This window comes from Neomonachus schauinslandi, chromosome 2 (assembly GCF_002201575.2).
Source record: "Neomonachus schauinslandi chromosome 2, ASM220157v2, whole genome shotgun sequence".
NCBI lineage: Eukaryota > Metazoa > Chordata > Mammalia > Carnivora > Phocidae > Neomonachus > Neomonachus schauinslandi.
In genome coordinates this window covers 43,277,737-43,296,393 of record NC_058404.1, presented here as the reverse complement: position 1 = coordinate 43,296,393, position 18,657 = coordinate 43,277,737, and the positions used below count along the sequence as shown (strand labels likewise).

General features: G+C 56.2%; 1 protein-coding gene across 1 annotated transcript in view; it reads left to right on the top strand.

Moving 5' to 3' along the window:
* Positions 1-17,705, top strand: part of GFRA2 (GDNF family receptor alpha 2) — an 84,117-nt gene extending 66,412 nt beyond the window's left edge. The window contains exons 5-9 of the mRNA XM_021698848.2: positions 3,249-3,358; positions 4,116-4,256; positions 6,139-6,311; positions 15,996-16,049; positions 16,948-17,705. Coding sequence (XP_021554523.1) covers positions 3,249-3,358; positions 4,116-4,256; positions 6,139-6,311; positions 15,996-16,049; positions 16,948-17,070 — 601 coding nt within the window. The 3' untranslated portion in view covers positions 17,071-17,705. The remainder of the gene's footprint in view (positions 1-3,248; positions 3,359-4,115; positions 4,257-6,138; positions 6,312-15,995; positions 16,050-16,947) is intronic.
* Positions 17,706-18,657: the final 952 nt, after the last annotated feature.

The following is an 18,657-nucleotide window of genomic DNA, read 5'->3' as shown; positions in this document are numbered from 1 at the left end:
CTCACCCCCTGAGCTGGGATTTCCCTTCTGACATTGCACTGACACGCAGACCCTTCCCATCCTTCGTCAGTCACGTGGCAGGAGCTCAATACGTGTTTAGAGGAAGGATGAGGAAATCAGTAAAGTCTGCCACTCTGGGAACATACGTTCCAGTTGGAGAGACCAAATAGGGCGGTATCAGTGAATCTCTCTACAGTTCAGTATGAATTGCATGGTCCAGACTCTCTGTGTAGCTGGACTATGGAGATGGGAGAAATCCACACAGCGGGGTGCTCAGAAAGGGCTTCAGGGGGAAGGGCTGCAGGTGGGCCTTGGGGAGGCGCTGAGAGGGAGTCAGGCCTTAGTGTGATCAAGTGGCATAGGAATGCACTCCTGTATTTGGGCTAAGAGATGACTTGAACGCCTTTGGTGGGAAGGAGATGGAAACTAGGGGCTTGGCTTGTTATCCAGTAGCTTCCTTGCTCACACCCCGCAGGAGCTCCGTTCTGGCTTTATGCTGCCCACCTGCAGCTCTCCTTAGCGTTGGGCCTGACCACGTGCCCTGGGCTCCTTCTGGAGGGAGGCACTTGGCCAAAGCGACCAGTGAAGTCCCTGAAGGGGCTGTAAGAGTTTCCTGTGGCCGCTGTCACAAAGTCCCACAAGCTGGGAGGCTTAAAAGAGAAATTTAATCTCTCACAGTTCTGGAGGCCAGTAGCCTAAATCAAGGTGTCGGCAGGACACCCTGCCCTCGAAAGGCTCGAAGGAAGAATGTGTTCCACGCCTCTCTCTTAGCTGCTTGTGTTGCCTGCAATCCTTGGCCTTCTGGGCTTGCAGGTGTGTCCCTCCAGTCTCTGCCTCTGTCTTCACATGTGTTCTCACTATGTCTGTGTCCCTTTCCCCTTTCTTATAAGGACAGCCGTCATTGGCTTGAGGGCCCACCCTCATCCACTCTGCCCTCACCTCAGTCGCACCTGCAAGGAGCTTGTTCCGAAGTGAGGTCCCATCACTGGTATTGGGAGTCAGGACACACTTCAGCCCACAGCATGTGCCTAGAGCTGTTGTTTCACTTGCCTCCAAATCCCCTCTACCTCGTAAAGTCCCTGCCGCCCCCCTCAAGTCTCTGGGGGACTGGGGTGTGGGCAGAGGCCACCCCACTCACACTGTCAGAGCGCCTTCGTGCACGTGCAGGGCACACGGTAGGACAGACGCTCTTGCCGTTCAAGACCAGGTCTTACTCTGCAGGGGCTGAAGCCGTGGGTAGAAATGCTGCTTCTTCCTGTTTCGGGGCTGGGTGGTGAGGAGTAGAGGGTGTCTTTCTGGGCAGGAGTGAGAGGGAAGACAACTGCAGATTTCCTTTTCTCAGGGATGCAGGATGTTGGCTGTGGAAGGACCCTTCAAGGGCTTCTGTGCAGGAGCAGTGAGACCTGCCGGAAAGGGCCCCCACCCTGTCCTTAGTTCTGGGGCAGAGCCTGGCCCCCCTGCTCAGGAGCTCTGTGATCTTGGGCAAGTAGTTTCTCTGAGTCTCAGCTTCCTCCTCTGTAACGTGGGATAGTAACAACAATCGCTTGTCATATCTCAAAGAGTTCGGATCTCAGTGTTTGTGAGGATTGAATGATAAATGGATGAATGAGGAAGTATCTTTTCTTAAATCATTTTTTTATGGTGGTAAATTATACATTACATAAAGCTTCCCACTTTAACTATTTTTGAGTGTGCAGCTCAGTGGCATTAAGTATATTCACGTTGTTGTGCAACCAACACCACCATCCCTCTACGGAACTTGTTCATCTGCCCAGACTGTGAAAATGTCTTTTACGAAGAGCACTTTCTATTCACTTGATAAATAAGGAAACTGAGTCCCAGAGATGTAAGGGCTTGCCTGAGTCACCCCGTGAATTAGGGGTACAGCTGAAGTGAGAACCCTGGTCCCCGGCCAGTTAGTTTGATGCTCATCTTCTGTCTCCCACACCTCTGTGTGAGGCATCCTTGGGTTGAATTCCTCTGAAGAGCTTCCTCTCCCCGAAACCGCACCCCCCAGGACAAACCAGAATGTGTCCCGTGGTGGGACACACACAGCTGTCTGCTCTGAGGGTGTTCCTCTCAACCTCTTGTCTCTACCCACTCCTTTCTCAGATGGGACAGAGCTCCAGTGGAGGACCAGGGACGCTGAATTTGGGGCACCCTTTGGGATGGCTTCGTGAGGTACCTTATGGTGTGGAGAGAGTGGGGGCAGGGAGTCAAGGGCTGGGTTCTGGCCCTTCCTGTAGCTACCACAGCCTTCTCAATGAGCACCTATTTGTTGAGGTCCTACTGTGTGCCCATCATTGGGAAAATACCAGTGAGCAAGACCTTATTCCTCCCTGCTTGGAGCTGCTATGAGACACAAATGGTATGATACATGAGGACCCTATGGCAAAGGGCACTCACCTATAGGAAGTGATGACAGGGCGTGGGGGGAGGTGAGATGGCCGTCCCCACCCTGATGGGAGCCGGGTGCTGGGGAAGGTTAGACTTGGGTGCCCTGGGCTCCGTGGGACCTTCCACATCAGGTGCTGGAGACAGACCCCGGTCAGAGAGCGTCTGTCTTCAGGCGGCTCATGGTCAAGGAGGGAGGTACCCAGGTGGTTATGAAGCAGTATCATGGGTGCCAACAGAGGGGAAGGGGTGATGGCAGGTGATGTCACCAGGGGAAGAAAGGGCTGATTCTGCCCTTGTTGGACAGGGAAGCAGGGGGAGGGCCAGCAGGGGAGGCTTTGCTCTGACCCGATTCAGAAGAGGCCAGTCAAGAAAGCCATGGGTGTCTCACCTTAGGGGGGGTTCTTTTTTTTTTTTAACCTGCCTGGGGGCTGGCTCCCATTACCCTCAGATAGATCCTATGAGGTGGCACATTTTGCAGGGAGGAAGAGTGATGTGTTGAAGGCCTTGGGCAGGAGTGTGGCCAAGCAGAGAGCAGAGCCCACTTTCCTGCCTTGGTCCCGGGCATTCCTGGCAAACCCACCCCAGGTTCTCTCCGTGTTCCTCTGACTGAAAGGTCCAGCCTGAGCCCGCCATGCCTCAGCTGTGTCCCTGGCTGTCCAGGAAGTCCTGCCCTCAAGGAGCTCCCAGCCTGAAGCCCCCCAAAGCCTTGCGTCCCCCTGTATTTGTCCTCTCCATCTTCCTAGCTTCTTCCCGCCCTGGGGACCCATGGGGAGGAGCCGCCCTGTCGCAGACAGGGTGGGAAGACAGCCAGACTAACCTGTTCTCTCCGTTGGGTCTTCTCCTGACACCAGGTCCCGGCTGGCTGACTTCCACGCCAATTGTCGTGCCTCCTACCAGACGCTCACCAGCTGCCCTGCCGACAATTACCAGGCGTGTCTGGGCTCATACGCTGGCATGATTGGTAAGCCGCCCCCGTGCACCTGGGCTCGGGGGGCCTCCTGGCTGCCTGCTCCCTGCTCCCCGCGGGCAGGGCACCCGGCTCAGGGCCAGAGGGTGGACGGCCTGAGCTCTCTCTTCTCTGCAGTGGGAAAGCAGAAGAGAGGTCAGCCCTTGATCATGGGTGGAGGGGTGCCCTGAGGTCTTATAAGGCTTTTGAAATGAGAAAGTAACGTTTATTGCATGGTTCGGGCATTCCAGGTACTGCACTGAGCGGTATATACCGACTGTCTTATTTTAATTCTCACACCAGTGCTTGCTAGGGAGGGGTTGGTATCTCCATCCTATAGATGGGGAAACTGAGGCTTAGAGAGGTTGAGTAACTTGTGCAGGTTCACCTAGCTAGTAAATGTTGGCCCTGGGATCTACACCCAGGATGCGGACCTTCGTCTCCCTGGCTCTAGACCACACGCTCTTCTGGTGGAGAATGCAAAGGCCCATGCTCCAGGAAGCAGGGCGGGGGCAGCTCCTGGATACCTCCTCTGCTGTCTTGCTCTGTCCTCGGTGTCCACACCCCTCTGCCCCCTGTGGCCATGGTCCCCTGGTTGCAGAGCTAGTCATGCTCAGAGTGTATTTGTGAGTTGGGGTGTGTGTGTGTTTGCGGGGGCAGGTTGGAGGGAGGGGTGTTCCCAAGCTGCTTCTCTGTTGTGTCTGGGGCCCAGGGCCCAAAGAGAAGGCCTCACTGTTCCTCTCTCCTTTGCCTTCCCTTTCTTCCTGCCCAGGGTTTGATATGACACCCAACTACGTGGACTCCAGCCCCACTGGCATCGTGGTGTCCCCCTGGTGCAGTTGTCGTGGGAGTGGGAACATGGAGGAGGAGTGTGAGAAGTTCCTCAGGGACTTCACTGAGAACCCGTGCCTCCGTAAGTCCTACCAGCTCCTCCCTGTGCCCCTCGAATCCCAGAGGGGCCCTTCACAGCTGCCTTAGCCATCCCCTTCTTTCTCTGCCGGGATGCTCAGTGGGATATATGGGGCTTCCCCAGCAACCTACAGAGACCTTGGGTTTTGTGCTCTTGGAGACTCCATCCTCCTGAATGGTCAGTAGGCCAGCCTCAGTTTACCACTGGGGGGGGGGTCTTGAACCTATGTCAAGTCAGGGTCAAAAGTTTCTGGTCTGTTATCCTGACAGCTTCAGCCAGGTTCCTTCTCGGCATTTGTCACTTGTCCCTTTAAGGATCCATTCCCCCTTAGAATTGGTGAGTTTCTTTTCAAGTCTTCGGACTGCTATTCAAAAGGCTACAGAGGTGGGCTACAAGTCCCGCCTGCCTTGATCTGCTCAATCTCCCACCCACTTGAAAATCTCCTCCCTCCCTCCCTCTGTCCTTTCTTCCTTCACTCCATCAGTCCATCCTCCCTTTCTTTATAGCACTGGGGATTCAGAGAGATGAGTCACAGTGCCTGTCATTGAGAAGCTCATAGTCTCATGGAGGTACACCATCAGGGGGTCACTACGATCACAGGATGGGGTGAATGATGCTAGGGTGGAGGTCTGCACCGGGCTCTTCAGGAGCCCAGACCGGTGATACCAGTCAGCCCAGAGAAGAAGGCCCTGGAAGCTTCTCAGAAGCTGGCGCATTGAGGGACAGTGGGCATCTGTCAGCTGATGAGGCAGGGAGGGCATGCCAGTCCACCTTGGGCAGAGGTGGTTTATAGGAACTGCAGACCACTTAGTCTTGCTAGAGAGTGTGAGGATGCCCGGAGTTACCTGGAGAGGGAGGGGGAGTCCTCCTCACGAAGGGCCTTGCAGTCCTAAAGATGTTAGGATCTTGTGGTCCTACATGTGGTGGAGATGGTGGTGCAGGCCACTGAAGGGGCGTCAGCAGGTGGCACTGTGCCAGACCCGCATTGCAGAAGGCCCACTCTCTGGGTCTGGTGTGGAGGGGTGGGGATGTGGTTCTGACAGGTGACCCAATACAAGTCTGCTCAGAGGGCAGAGGCCTGCTCACGGAGAGGACAGTGTGATTGAAGCAGAGCAGTGGCGGGGAGGGGCGAGGGGAGATGGAGTGGACAGATCTTTAGGAGGTGGGTTTCACCAGTGGCAAGTGGGCGGTTAGGGAGGCACAGTGTAGGACCTGGGTGGGAGAGTTGGCCCCTCCAAGACTGTTCACATGGCCAGAAAGTGGTGATGCTACGGGAAGGAGCGATGCCTATTTGGGGCGTAGACATGATGACCTTGAGGTGCATCTCGGACTTGGAGGTGGAGATGTCTGGAGGCACTTTGTTCCAGGGTCAGGTCTTAGGGACAGTTTTGTCCGAAAGGTCCCATTATATAGTCCTCAGTGCATTGGTGCTAAGGGTGTGGGAGTGGGTGAGGCCACGCTGGGAGGAGGGCTGAGTCGGGGGCTCCTGGAACGCCAGCAGTGGAACCTGGAGCCAGGAGAACCTGTGCAGGAGCCAAGGGGGACTTGGGGGGTGGGGGATTGGTATGGGGGAGTGGTCCGGGGCACCGGGTGCCCCGGGCCCAGCCTGCTGCCTCCTTCCAGGCTCCCCATATCCACTGCCCCTGTTCCCTTCCTCTTCCACATTTCTTTCTCTTGTGGTTTCTTTGTCTTCTCCAACCTCCCTTTTGCTGTTTTATTTTCTACACGTGAGATGTCAGTAGTGTCTGAAAAGGAGCTCTGGAGAAGTTAAGTTAGGACAAGCCACAGCCTGTCCCCAGCTCTGGGTTGTTCCAGAGAAGGCGGCCTTGGGATGTGAGGGGCAGCCCCCGAGTTCTCTGCACCTACCTGCTCTCTCCCCCCACAGGGAATGCCATCCAGGCCTTTGGCAACGGCACAGATGTGAACCTGTCCCCTAAGAGCCCCTCATTCCAGGCCACGCAGGCCCCTCGGGTGGAGAAAACACCTTCTTTGCCAGATGACCTCAGCGATAGCACCAGCCTGGGGACCAGCGTCATCACCACCTGCACATCTGTCCAGGTGAGGGGACGTGGCTCTGCAGCTGGGGGAAAGGAGCCGGGGGCAGGCTGAGGGCCTAGAGAAGCACCATGACACCAGAGGTGGGGGTGGGACATTAGCAAACTGGGGGCCAGGGACCGGGTGCGAGAGTTCCTTCCTTTGGATCGGGACCCCGAGGCAGGGAGGAGCTGTTGGGGGCTAGTTTTCTGTGTAGACGTTCCCTAGGCATTCACCTTACAAGCGTGAAGCACCTGTCCTATCAGAGGATTGTGCTAGATGCCATGGGGCTCCAGAGAAATGTAAGCGTTACCATTACGAACCATCTGCTAATTACCTGGTGTTGTGCTAGCAGATTCTCTACCTATTTCATTGCATTTTCACACAGTGAGGTGTTGGTCTTGTTCTACTCACGGGAAACTGGCCCAGGAGCGTTGGGCAGCATACCCAAGGTCACACAGCTGGTTAGTGGTAGAATGAGATTTCAAACCTACGTCAGACTCCAGAACCCATGATGCTCATTGGTTTGTCCATCTGTCCATCCATCCATCCACCTAGCATGTGTTATGTATGCATCGTGTGCCAGGATGAATGTGAGGTGCAAGGGAGACACTGGTGAATGAAATGGACACAGTCCTGGGTTTTGTGGCCCTTATGCTCTTGTCTGGGGCCAAACAAATCAACGAGCATCAGGCATGGGCTGTGGTCAGTACCACAACAGGGGACACGTGTGGCACCGTGGGGGGGCACGTCATAGGGCTCCCCACTCAGCCTTTCTCCCTGCTGCTGACCGCCCTCAGGCCTTCCTGCCAGTGGCTCCGTAGATGCTTTGCTTAGGAGGTTCGTTCTAGTCAGAACACACGCATACATACTCATGGACACTCACACAACACACCCACACACTGTCACACACACACTCAACTCACTTCTCAGACGCTCAACTCACATATACACGTTCTCGCCCGCATACACATACACATACACGCACAGACATACACTTTCTTTCACATGCACACACCTAGAACAGAGTGCAAAAGAGGTCCTCATGCAGAATGTCAGCACAGAGGAAGGACGTCAGTGAGATTGAGGGTGGTGGGGTACAGTGGGGGAGTCGGGCCCAGAGTTGCCAAGAAGGCTGGGGGGCTCTGAAGTACAGTCGGGGGGCGGGGAGAGCAGGGCCTGGCTGTGAGGCAGTGAGGACACGGTCTGAGGGGGTGGCTGGCTCACGGCATCCATGGGGGGTGTACAGCCGTGAGACTAGCTGACGGTGACCTGCCGTGTACTTGAAATATGCTAAGCGAGTAAACCTTAGGTGTGCTCACCACAAAAAGGGAAAGAGAAGGCAAATGGTAAAGATGTGGAGAGATGGATATGTTGAGTGGCTGTGAATATTTCACAGTATACGTATACGTATCTTGGGTCATCAGGTTGTACCCTTTAAATATATACAATTTTTGATGGTCAGTTATAACCTCAGTAAAGCTGGGAAAACCCCCAGTGCTAGGATGAGGACTTGATCAGGGACAGGGCCTGGGGGAGGCGTTCTGGTGCCCTGGGACCCATTGACCGTGGGAGCAGGTGCGGGTGCCCGTCCTGGTTGGGAAGCCCACCCCCCCTTCCCTCCTGGTGGGCCCCTCTGTGCTGTAACAGCTGACCTCCAAGTACCCTCGTGTCGGACTCAGGGTGGGCCCTCCCGTGCCCTGCACCCCTCCATGAGGTCACCCCTCCGGATCTGCGCTGAGGTGTTTCTGTCACCCTTGGGCAGCTCCTAATTACACTAGCCATGCGTGAGTGGCTGCCGGCGGGGGCTCGGGGCCTGCTGCACAAGGACACCTCAATTTCATGCTAGAGTGCTGGGCAGCTCGTTGGTCAGGGCTGGGCTCCCTGTCAGGTGACCAGGCGCTCCCCTGGCCCCCGTGTCCTGAGTCCCTTGGGGCCGGCTTACACGGGGAGATGTGACTCAGCAGGTGGCTGCTGACCTTTTCCAGGACGCTTGCTGTGACTCACTGTGGGTGTGGAAGAGTTCAAGGCCATGGCCTCCTGCCCCCACTGCAGCCTGCTCAGGGCCTGATGGCTGACTCTCCCCACCCCACCCCCCACCCCCCGGTTTTCCCTCAGCAGTTTGCTAAACTGTTGCCTGGTTTCTTTTGGCCTCAGCCTGGTTTTCTGCAGACTCACCATCTGGGGGCTGGTCTTAGGCTTGGTTTGATTCCAGTGGAGTTAATACACGATCTGCAAGTCAGCTAATGTACGGGGAAATGCTTGCGCACAGAGCAGTGCTCCATGCGTGCTGGGTGTTACGGATGTGGGAGGGGGTGGCTGGGCTGGGGAGGCTGACTGGCAGGGGGCTCCCCAGGCCTGGCCCCCGTGACTGCCCACTCACAGTCTAGCGACTAAGTCACTGTGGGCAGGACAGCTGAGAATGGCCATTCCAGGAGAAAAGGAAGAGATGCAGACCCGGGGGTGGGGTGGGGCAACCATCATACCTGGTTCTTTCTCACTGAACCTGAAGGGGAAGGGCCCCTGCTTCTGTTTTCATCACGATCTTCAGTGAGCACCTACTACTTTGTGCCAGATGTTGGGAGTGCAGAGTGAATAAACCCTCCTCCCTGCCCTCCTTCCTGCTGGAGGCTCGTGTGGGTGGTTTGTCCCCTCCCCAGCTCATACCCTCTCCCTCAGCTCTGCTGGCTTGGAATGGCTCTGTGGTGGCCTTTGTGGGGGCTTTGGGAGTGACAGTCACCCACGGCTACAGAAGGGGGTCCCTGAGTGAGGGCAGAGACAAGAGGCTGAGGCCAGGGTGGGAGAGAGGGTGGGGGGACTGTGTACCCCACACAGCCCCTGGAGAGGGAGAGGCAAGGTCACTTTACTTATTTCTGTCCTCCTCCCCATCAATAGGCCCAGGCCCTTGGGGAAGCCTTTGGGACCCCCTTCACTGACCCAGAGATGGCAGCCAGTTGGGGACCCCACATAAGTGATTGGACATAAGGACCAGAGGGCCTTCTGAGATCTCCTCCTGAAACCCCAAAGGATGGAAGCTCGGCGAGGATAGTAACTTGTCCAGAGCCCCCAGCCTGCAGCTCCTGAACAGTTTCCTCTGGCTGCACTGCCTTGGATCCTCCTCCAGATCTGCTACCCTAGAGGGCTTTTCCATGGTGGGGGGCGGGGTCTGCAGCTGGAAGAACTCTTGTCCACATCGTGGGGCTGCCGAGCAAAAATATGGGTGTCCACAGAGGAGCCAGGGGCTAGGAGGCCCCTGACTTGGCCCTGTGTCTGGGCATCCTGGATGCTGTTTTGAGTCCTGTTCTCCTATGCTTCCACTCCTGACTGTAGCCCACGCTCCAGGCAGCCCTGTCTGCCTGGAACTCTCTAGAACTTGGAGAAAGCATGGCAGGAAATGCGTGCAAAATGGTCTCTCCCCCTCCCTTCTGGCCTTGCCTATATGTGTGCGCATACACACACCCCTATGTGAGTCCCCTCCCTGATCTGAAGCCTAGCCATCCTGTCCCCTGGGGTAGGCCTGAGGGCTGCGGTGAGCAAGATGCTGGCCCGTGCACTTGTCAGTCCCTTGGAGCCAAGTGCCTGTCCTTCCTCTCTCTGCCTGGTGATTCCTGCTTGGATTCACCTTTCGGGGTGTTCCCCCTGACTCTGCTCCTGCCTCGCCTCACTTGAGCCCCCATCATGATGTGTTTGGCTCCCTCTCGCAGGTGCACGTCCCTGAGGGACAGGGGCTGCCTCTCACCCTCTTTATTGCCCTGTGTACCCTGGTGCTCAGTGCGTGGCACTGAGTGGGTGCTCCAGAGAGGCTGAGGGAGAGAACCCAGAGTCCCCAGTTCATGGGGTTCATTGGAACTTCCTGTGGTGCGTTCTTGCTTGCAGGCAACTCTGTTCAGCTTCCCTCCTTCTCATAGCTGCTGTCTGTGTGCCTGCCACGAGAGTAGGGAGGTGAAGAAGTCTTTCTTTGGAGGATCCATGAAGATTGTTTAGAAGGCTCTTCTGACACATGATGGGGCCTGGACCAGGGCGGTGCCGTGTGGATGGGGAGGCAGCGAGATTGGCAGCGGGCTCTTGCTTTCTCTGCTCATGGTTTGTTTCCAGTGTCCTTGGCATTCCCTGTGGTTTTCTCTAGGCCAGTATGCTGGGACTCAAGTCTCGCCTTTCCCGGGGCTGCAGGGCCCTGGCCACACAGTCTCCTTTGCTGTTTTTGTCTCTGCCAGCCAGTTTTGGCTCTTACCCTTGATACTTTCCATCACATGTGGGAGCATTAGAAATGCATTTGGAGGGGTTGATGCAAGCCCCACTCATTACGCACCTACAAGAGGCTCAGCAGCCCTCAGACGCTTTTGTCCCCTCCTCATGCTGCCTGCTGTCGGGATGGATCTCTCTGCCCAGGCCCGTGGGCATCAGAGAGGCCTGGCAGTTTGTCCAACAGTTCTGATACACTAATATGGCTCCTTTCCAAGCTTTGAAAGACTTGAATGCAGTCCTTATTTTCTTCCCTCGCTCTAGTTCCTCTTGTAGTCGTTTATTTATTTGTCCATCAGGACCTTCATTCATTTATTCAACATAGATTCTTACTGCGTGTGACTCTGTTCCAGGCTCCGAGGCTGACCAGCTCACTTGGCCAGTACCTTGGCCCCACGCTGGTAGGATGGGCACGATGCATGCTCAGATAGCTGGGGGAGGAAGCTGTCAGCACACCAGGAAGACTGAGAAAGTGACATGGGATCCAGAGGAGGGAGGGCTACTTTGGACTGGGAATGGAAGCAGAGGACCCACGGGCCGAGTTAACCCCACTGCTAGGCCTGGGAGAACAGGGAGTGCTGAGTATGTGGCGCCGTGGAATTGGAGCAGAGTGGGTGGGGGTGTCCAGGCAGAGGGGCACGTGGGAGCAAGGGCTTGCAGTCAGCATAGCACAGAACAGGTCCACTAGGGAGTCTGGCCTGCTACCTGTTTGGATAAATCAAGTTTTATTGGAACACAGTCACACTCCATTGTTTATGTATAATCCATGTGCTATAGGCAGAGTTGCGTAAAATACTAACCAGGCCCTTTGCAGAAAATGTTTGCCTGCTCCCTGGTCTAGAGGAGCCTCGGGCCCTGGGTTGGGTGAGAACACCAGGTACTTACATGGGAAGGACGGATGGGAATGCAATCTGATGAGCAGGCTGAGATGGGGAGTGTGGAGGGGCCACTGAGGGCCTTTAACTGGGGACTGTGGTGGTGGGAAGATGAGCCCTGTGATCTGGGAAGGCCTCTACCTGGGACCGCAGGTAGACATTGGTTGGCAAGGGAGACACGCCTGCAGACCTGTTTGATCTTTGTCACCGTTGACAGTCATAGGTAGGCAAGATAGGAGGGCTGGATGAGGGGGCGGCAAGGAGTGGAGGGGAAGAGGAGTGAGTTACTAGGTGGGCCAGCCAGGAGGGAGGTGGCCAAGGACACTGAGATCTGGGGCTGGGGCCAGGAACAGAAGCAGAGGACACAGTGTTGCCATGGATGCAATCCGGGGCTTGGTCCCCGGCACCTAGGCCAGACTGGTAGGGCCCTGGGACTGCCAGACCCAGCTTTGGGAGTGGGGACAGAGGTGGGCAAGGAAGAGGAGGAAGATAATTCCTTCCAACTGCCTGGGCAGGAACCCCTCTGGGAGAAATTTCTAGAAGGATGAACTTTGCCTTTGCTGCCATTCTCCCTCTGTCTGTGCCCCTTCCCCCAGGCAGGCCTCCTAGTGCCACCTGCTACTGCATCCTTCTGGAAGCAACGTGCAGTACAGCCAGGGGCACAAAGTCCCTGTGCCTGCCTCCACGTCGGAGGGATTTACTCTTCAAGGGTCTGCCCCCTGCTGTCCTTGCAGCCCAAACCTGTGCCTTTGGGACACCGTAGCCCCACAGTCCCCGAGCTGGCCTTGAGGAGAGCAGAGGCTCAGAGTTGGGGTGGGGGTGGGGCAGGGGTTGAAGCAACTCACCTCTGTTCCCCTAAACTTGTTGCATAGGAGTCCAAGAAAACTGGGTGGGATGGGCATCACAGGCAGCCTTAGGGGGGCACGGCCTCAGAGGGCAGCCTGCAGCCTGGCGGATTTGGGGAGGGAGGCGGCCTCTCTTGCTCCCATATTCTTTACTGGCGCTGAGGTGACTGTGTGGATGTTTATTTCTCTCACTAGGGCGCCAGCAGGGCTGTGACTCATTCATCTTTAGAACCCCTTGCGGAGCCGTGGGGGGAAGTTAATGGTGGGCGAGGGAGGCAGTGGATTTGAGCCACTGGTGGTTTTGCCATTAGGTAGTGGAACCTTCTCTCTGTACCTTGCCCGTAGGCCGCTTTCAGAGAAGGTCAGCTGGTGGGCAAACCCCTGCCCTGCTCTGTGTGGCCAGGGCTGGGTGAGGGCCTCAGGGTGGCCCCTGGGGAGATCACTGCAGCCTTCGCTGTCTGCTCTGTGTCCGCTGGAAGTCAGGTGCTCCTGTCCGGCTGGGGCAGAGGCTGCTCCTCTGGGGGAGGGGCGGGGGAAGCCCCAGGCTCCAGCCGGCCCTGGGTTGCACCTCCCAGCCCCTTCCTGGGCCCTGCCTGCATTTGTCATAGGCCCTGTGTTAGGATGTAAAACTAAGCTTGGCTCAGCCGCACGCCTCGTGGCATTGAGGAGCCCTTACGGGTGTGCGGAGCCTTGCTGTGCCGTGCGCCCTGTCTCGAGGTGCAGTTGTCACAGTGGGCCAGTGAGGTACGTTGGTCTGTCCCTATTTTATAGATGACAAAACTGAGGTTACAGGAGATGAAGTGACTTGCCTGGGTCACTGGATGAACAAGACTCGAGCCCAGGGCTCTGGCCTCTCAGGCTCTTCCTTCCTCAGATCCAGGAGTGGTCCTGTGGGGATGGACACCAAGGATTAGGACCCTTTGGCTTAATATTTTATTTATTTATTTATTTGACAGAGAGAGAGAGAGAGAGAGAGAGAGAGAGCACAAGAAGGGGGAGCAGGCAGAGGGAGAGGGAGAAGCAGACTTCCCGCTGAGCAGGGAGCCTGATGCGGGACTCGATCCCAGGACCCTGGGATCATGACCTGAACTGAAGGCAGACGCTTAACTGATTGAGCCACCCAGGCGCCCCATGGACCCTTTGGCTTAAAAGGGACAGGCTGGACGGGTCTGTGAGGATAAAAGTCTGTGAGCTAGATCTCTGAGCTCCCGAAGGAAGTACTTCAGGACAGCAAGAGGAAGCCCCGGATGTCACCTGGGCATTCAGCACACGTTCAGCGTATGGCTGGCGGCCCGGAGCCTGCTGGACTGACTTGTCATTGGTTCAGAAGGACTCAGGTCAATGCTGTGGATGATGGATGCACAGTGGGTGACATGGGGCAGGGGCACGGGTCCTAGCCCTGATCTCTGTGGAGGCCAGTCCTTCTCTCCCACCGAAATCCCTGAGGCACCTGTCAGAGACCACCCTGGGGTTGGATTGCCTTGGGGCTGGCCCAGGGAGCTGTGTCACTTTTCTCATGTTAACGTGGGTCTGATGAGAGGATGGAGACTCTGCAGCTCCCTCTCCTTCTCTGTTACCCTCCTCCTCCTCTGCGCCCTCCCTTCCTCTCCGTCCCTTGCCCCCTTCTCCCTCTTGCCCCCTAGGCTCCCACCTGCTCCTCCCTATCGCGCCCCCCCCCACCCCCGCTGTGTGCTCCTTGGCTCCTAGGGTATGCCTCTCCTTTTTCTCTCTACTCTCTTTTCTCTCACTGACTTCTTTCCTCCTGCTCCCACCCCCCCTCCTTTTTCCTCAAATATTTGCCACCAGCCCCCTCTCCTCTCTGCTTTTAAGAGGAGCCTGTCAAGTCCACTCGCTCTGAGGGGCAAATCCAGTCCCAGGCCCGTGGCTGCCGGGTGTCCGCATTCAGATCTCACCTCCTCCCTGCTGGCTGAGGCCCTGGTCCCGTGCTCCTGTGCTCCCCGGGCTCCCCCCCGCGTGGGGTGACCTGGGGCACGACCCTCCAGAGCCAGCGGTGGCCATGCCTGTGCCGAGGACCCTGACAGCTGGCGTCCCAGCACAGCAGCTTGCCAGGCCTCAGAGGTAACTTAGTTTAGTTGTCTTTTCCAACCTTATTTATTATTTTTTTTGGAAGCAGTAGACTATTTTTAAAAATCATTTTTGTGTATAACTCCAACATACAAAACCAAAACAGACTCGCTTTGGTTGGAGTGGGGGTGAAGACGTTGATCCTGACTCTGCTTCCACGCAGGCTGCTTAGTGACACTGGGGGGGGGGGGGGCGCACCGGAAGAGGACCTGTGTGGAGGGGACAGAGGCCTGCCAGACCTGGAAGCAGAGACAGCGCGGAGAGAATGCCAGGAGAAGCGGGGGCTGGGCCACGTGGCGCAGGATGGCACAGGATGGCACAGATGCTGCGAGTTGCTCAGAGGGGTGCCCGAGGGTGGATTGCTGAAGAGGAGGGCAGTTGGATGGAAGACTGTGATGACAGCACAGCCCCTAGGCGGAGTGGGCAGGCTCTGTCCCGCAGTGGCCTCCCACCGCCCTGGCTGGAGCTGCGCTTGGTGGGGGTGCTAGAATCCAGTCCTTGGGTTCCAGAGGGCCCTTCGGCGGGGACAAAGGTGGGTGGCTTGACCGGGCTGGATCTTGGCACCTGAAGTCACTGGCACCGTAGTCTTGAATGAGATCTTCCTGGGTCAGGTCCCCGGTTCTATTCCTGTTGTGCTCATCGTCACCGTGCTCACGTCTCCACCATTGGTAGAGACTTTGATTTTGGCTGGCCTCTGTGTGACAGCTGGGGCCTTGTTTGGCTGACCAGATGCCCTGGGTGGTAGATTGCCTATGATATTTAAGGGATTATTGATACTTCTGGCCAAGAGCAGTGATTTAGGAATAATTTCTTGGGCTTCCCGGTGCTTTTGGTGGCCAGAGATTCCCCGCAAGTGCCTTGGGAACCAAGCCGTTCGAAGCCAGGGTAGAAACACCATGTCCCCCAGCTGGTTCCCATGGATCATTTTTATGACAGTAACAAAGGACGGTTCCTCATGCACACCCTCTGGTCCCACATCCAAGTGGTTATGCCAGGAATAGAGAACCCTGGAATCATCAGCAAGCCAGCATTCCTTTTTCATTCCTCGCCTTGGCCCCCGAGCTCCCAGATGCCACACATCTGTTCAGGGTAGACTGGCCAGCACCTGACCCTGTTGCCCGATGCCTTCCTAACATGCACCAGTGGCAGACATCACTAATCAATTACAGTTCTCTTCCCCACAAGCCCAGATAAGGGCTTAAGAGCTTTTTGGAGCTGGCACTTGGATCCCTGTTCTGATCTATGACATTCGTTCATTGATTCATCCTTTTATGCATCTAGGAAAGCATTTACTGAGCTGATGTTACAGGCCAGACACTGCCCAATGCAAGGAAAAGAAGCCATGGTCCCTGCCTCGTCAAGAGGAGCTCTGAGCATAGTTGACGGACATGCAAATGGCTTATTACTATATAATGCCTTAAGTTGGGGGGCAGAGTTAGCAGTCTCTTCTCCAGGAGCCCAGGGGAGACAGGACCTAAGTGCTGATGGTGTGAGAAGCTGCCTGGGATTCAGCCAGCATCTTCTCATGCACCCTGTGCTTAATGACGTCAGTGGTGGGTGGCAGGGCCATGGAATATTTGGTTTCATTTGAGTCATGGGACAAAGTCGGCCAGAGAGCCGGCTCTGGTGGCCCGTCCTTACTAGCACCTTCTCTTCCACAGGAACAGGGGCTGAAGGCCAATAACTCCAAAGAGTTAAGCATGTGCTTCACAGAGGTGAGTGAGGGGCAGAGTGGGGGGTGGGTGCAGGGTCCAGAAGGGGGTGTTTCTCGGGTGAGTCTCGGACTTGGAGCCCCCAGATCCCATTGCATGGGCTGGGCTAGTTGAGCTTCTGGCCCGCCTAGATTGGGGTGGGCACTCACTGCTCGGGGTGCAGGCAGGGCTGTACCCGGGGCCCTCGGCCATCTCCTTGGGTGAGACACAAGCAGCTGCTTGAGCAGAGGCCCTCTCAAGCCTTCCTGACTCTTCATGACATCTGTCCTGAGCACCTGCTCTATGCTGGTTTTATGATATTGAAGAGAGAGAGAGATGGAAAAAGACACAGTCCCTTCCTTGAAGGAGGCCCAACACAGGAGTGTATCTTTGACTACATCTATAGCGTGTGTGTAGGTATTTATATATCTATAAAAAGGAAAGAAAGCATAAGCTTCTAGAGGAGGAGAGAGTTCGGACAGAGATGGGCAAGGAAGCTTCATGGAGCAGAGGGATTCAAAGTAATTTAGGAACAGGAAGAACAGAGCTTCTCCCTCCTCTCCTCTCAAGAAGCAGGTGCTTGGTGGACCCTGGGAACTTTTCTTTGAGATCTTAGTACCATGGCCCTCCTCTCTGGTCTGTGTCCATAGACCCCCTTCCTCACTTGGCAGCATCAGCCCCTTTTCCTGGGGACTGCTGCCCTGGCTCCTGGAGCCCAGGGCTCGGCTCAGCCCCATGGAAGCCCAGCTTCGTCTCCAGGCGAGCAGAAAGCAGGGCGCCCTGGGTGGACCAGGAGGGCAGGGGTTCGAGGACTTTCCTTCTTGAGTCCTTTTCTTTGCCTGACCACGGGCCTGCCGACTCATTTGGTTTTCTGTCTCTTGTTGTGTCTTTGCTTCTGTCCCCCCTTATGCCATGGCCGCAGCTCACGACCAATATCATACCAGGGAGTAACAAGGTGATCAAACCTAACTCAGGCCCCCGCAGAGCCACACCGTCGGCTGCCTTGACCGCTGTCTCCTTCCTGATGCTGAAGCTGGCCTTGTAGGCTCTGGGAACCATGTCGGGAGATTTCTGGAAACTACACAGATGAGAACACCCGCCTGGCAAAATGGAAACACACACAGACACACACACACACCTTGCAAAAAAATTTTTGTCCCCCACCTTGTCTCTGAACCTGTCTCCTCCCACGTTTCTTCTCTGGAGAAGTTTTTCTAAACCAAACAGACAAGCAGGCGGGCAGCCAGAGAGCTGGCCCAGAGGTCCCTCGGCAAGGGAAACCCAGTGCTGAGGAAGGGTGCGAGGGTCTAGAAATGCCCTTCATTTTCTGCTGGTGTTTTCCTCTCTGCATCCTGCTGACATAAGAGACCAAGATGACACCCCTGTGGCCCAAGGGACTTGAGGCTGTGCTGATGTGAACTGGGGGCAGGGTGGCGGCTCCTCTCCAGCCACCCACTCCAGGGACCTGCGGGGCACCTGGCAGAGGGTGTCGGGCAGCGGGGCGGTGAGGCTGGCTGCTGGGGGCCCAGCCGGGTACCTTGGCACCCCCACTTGGCTTTGAGGATGGAGTTTATTTCACCCTCTCTGTCTGGGTTGAGTGGGTCTGCGTCTGACCTGGGAACCCCCAGCGATGCCTGTGGAGGGTGTGGCGCCGGGCTCCCCGACTGTGGCTGGAGGCGGGGCTGGGGCCAGCTCCAGGGGGCTTGGGGGCTCAGCCCTCCTGGGACATCCCCTTGGGCTGAGGGAGCAAACCTTGGGCACCAGCTCAAGGCTGATGCTTCCTCCTCCGTGGCAGGAATTTTGAAATCAAAGAGAAATGATCCTTTGTTGGCTCTTTTGGTTTCTTGTGGGTCCATTTGGTGGGTCTCCCCCCTCCCCCGCCCCAGGGAAAGGGGTCCCCGAGGGGGCAGAGAAGAGCCTGGTGGGACTCCTGCCGGCGCCGTGCTCTGGGGGCCATGGCTCCCTTTTCCTCTTTTCCACATTCTCTCATTTCCCAGACGAACACCAACCGTATGTACGTAATGCGACTCTTTTCTCAACATATATGTATATACACATCCGTATACATATATCGTGTGGTTTCCCCTTTTTTCCTTTTTTTAAGAAGCAAAACTATGGAAATAATACCCCCACAGATGAGCGAAAATGTATTATTGTAAAGTTTATTTTTTTTAATAATGTTGTCTATAATGGGAAAAAAACGGAGATTGCCTCCCTGTGTCTCTGCCCCCATCGGGCTGACTGGGCTGTGGAGGGGGGTTCCTGATCCGTATTCATACTTAGCCAAGGCTCCAATAAACATACTAGGAAGCAGTTTGCCTTCTGCCTCACTCCGGGCGTGCTTTCTCCCCCGGCGTGCTTTCTCCCCCTGTTTTGTTCTTGGCCCAATGCCACCTCTTGGCCGCTTACCTGGGCTCTTGACGGGCCTTGGGGAGAGTGTGTGTGTATGTGTGCGTGCACACGTGTCTCCATCCGTCATGTGTCTTCGGTGTGGGTGAGGGAGCTCTTTTAGGAGATGATTTTCCACTTGGTGGATCTCTGCATCCCGGCTCTGCTGAGCCTGCTGGGCCCTTCACCCATCCTCTCCTGCCCCCCATTACCAATCAGTGCCAATGTCCCTTGGCCCCAGCCT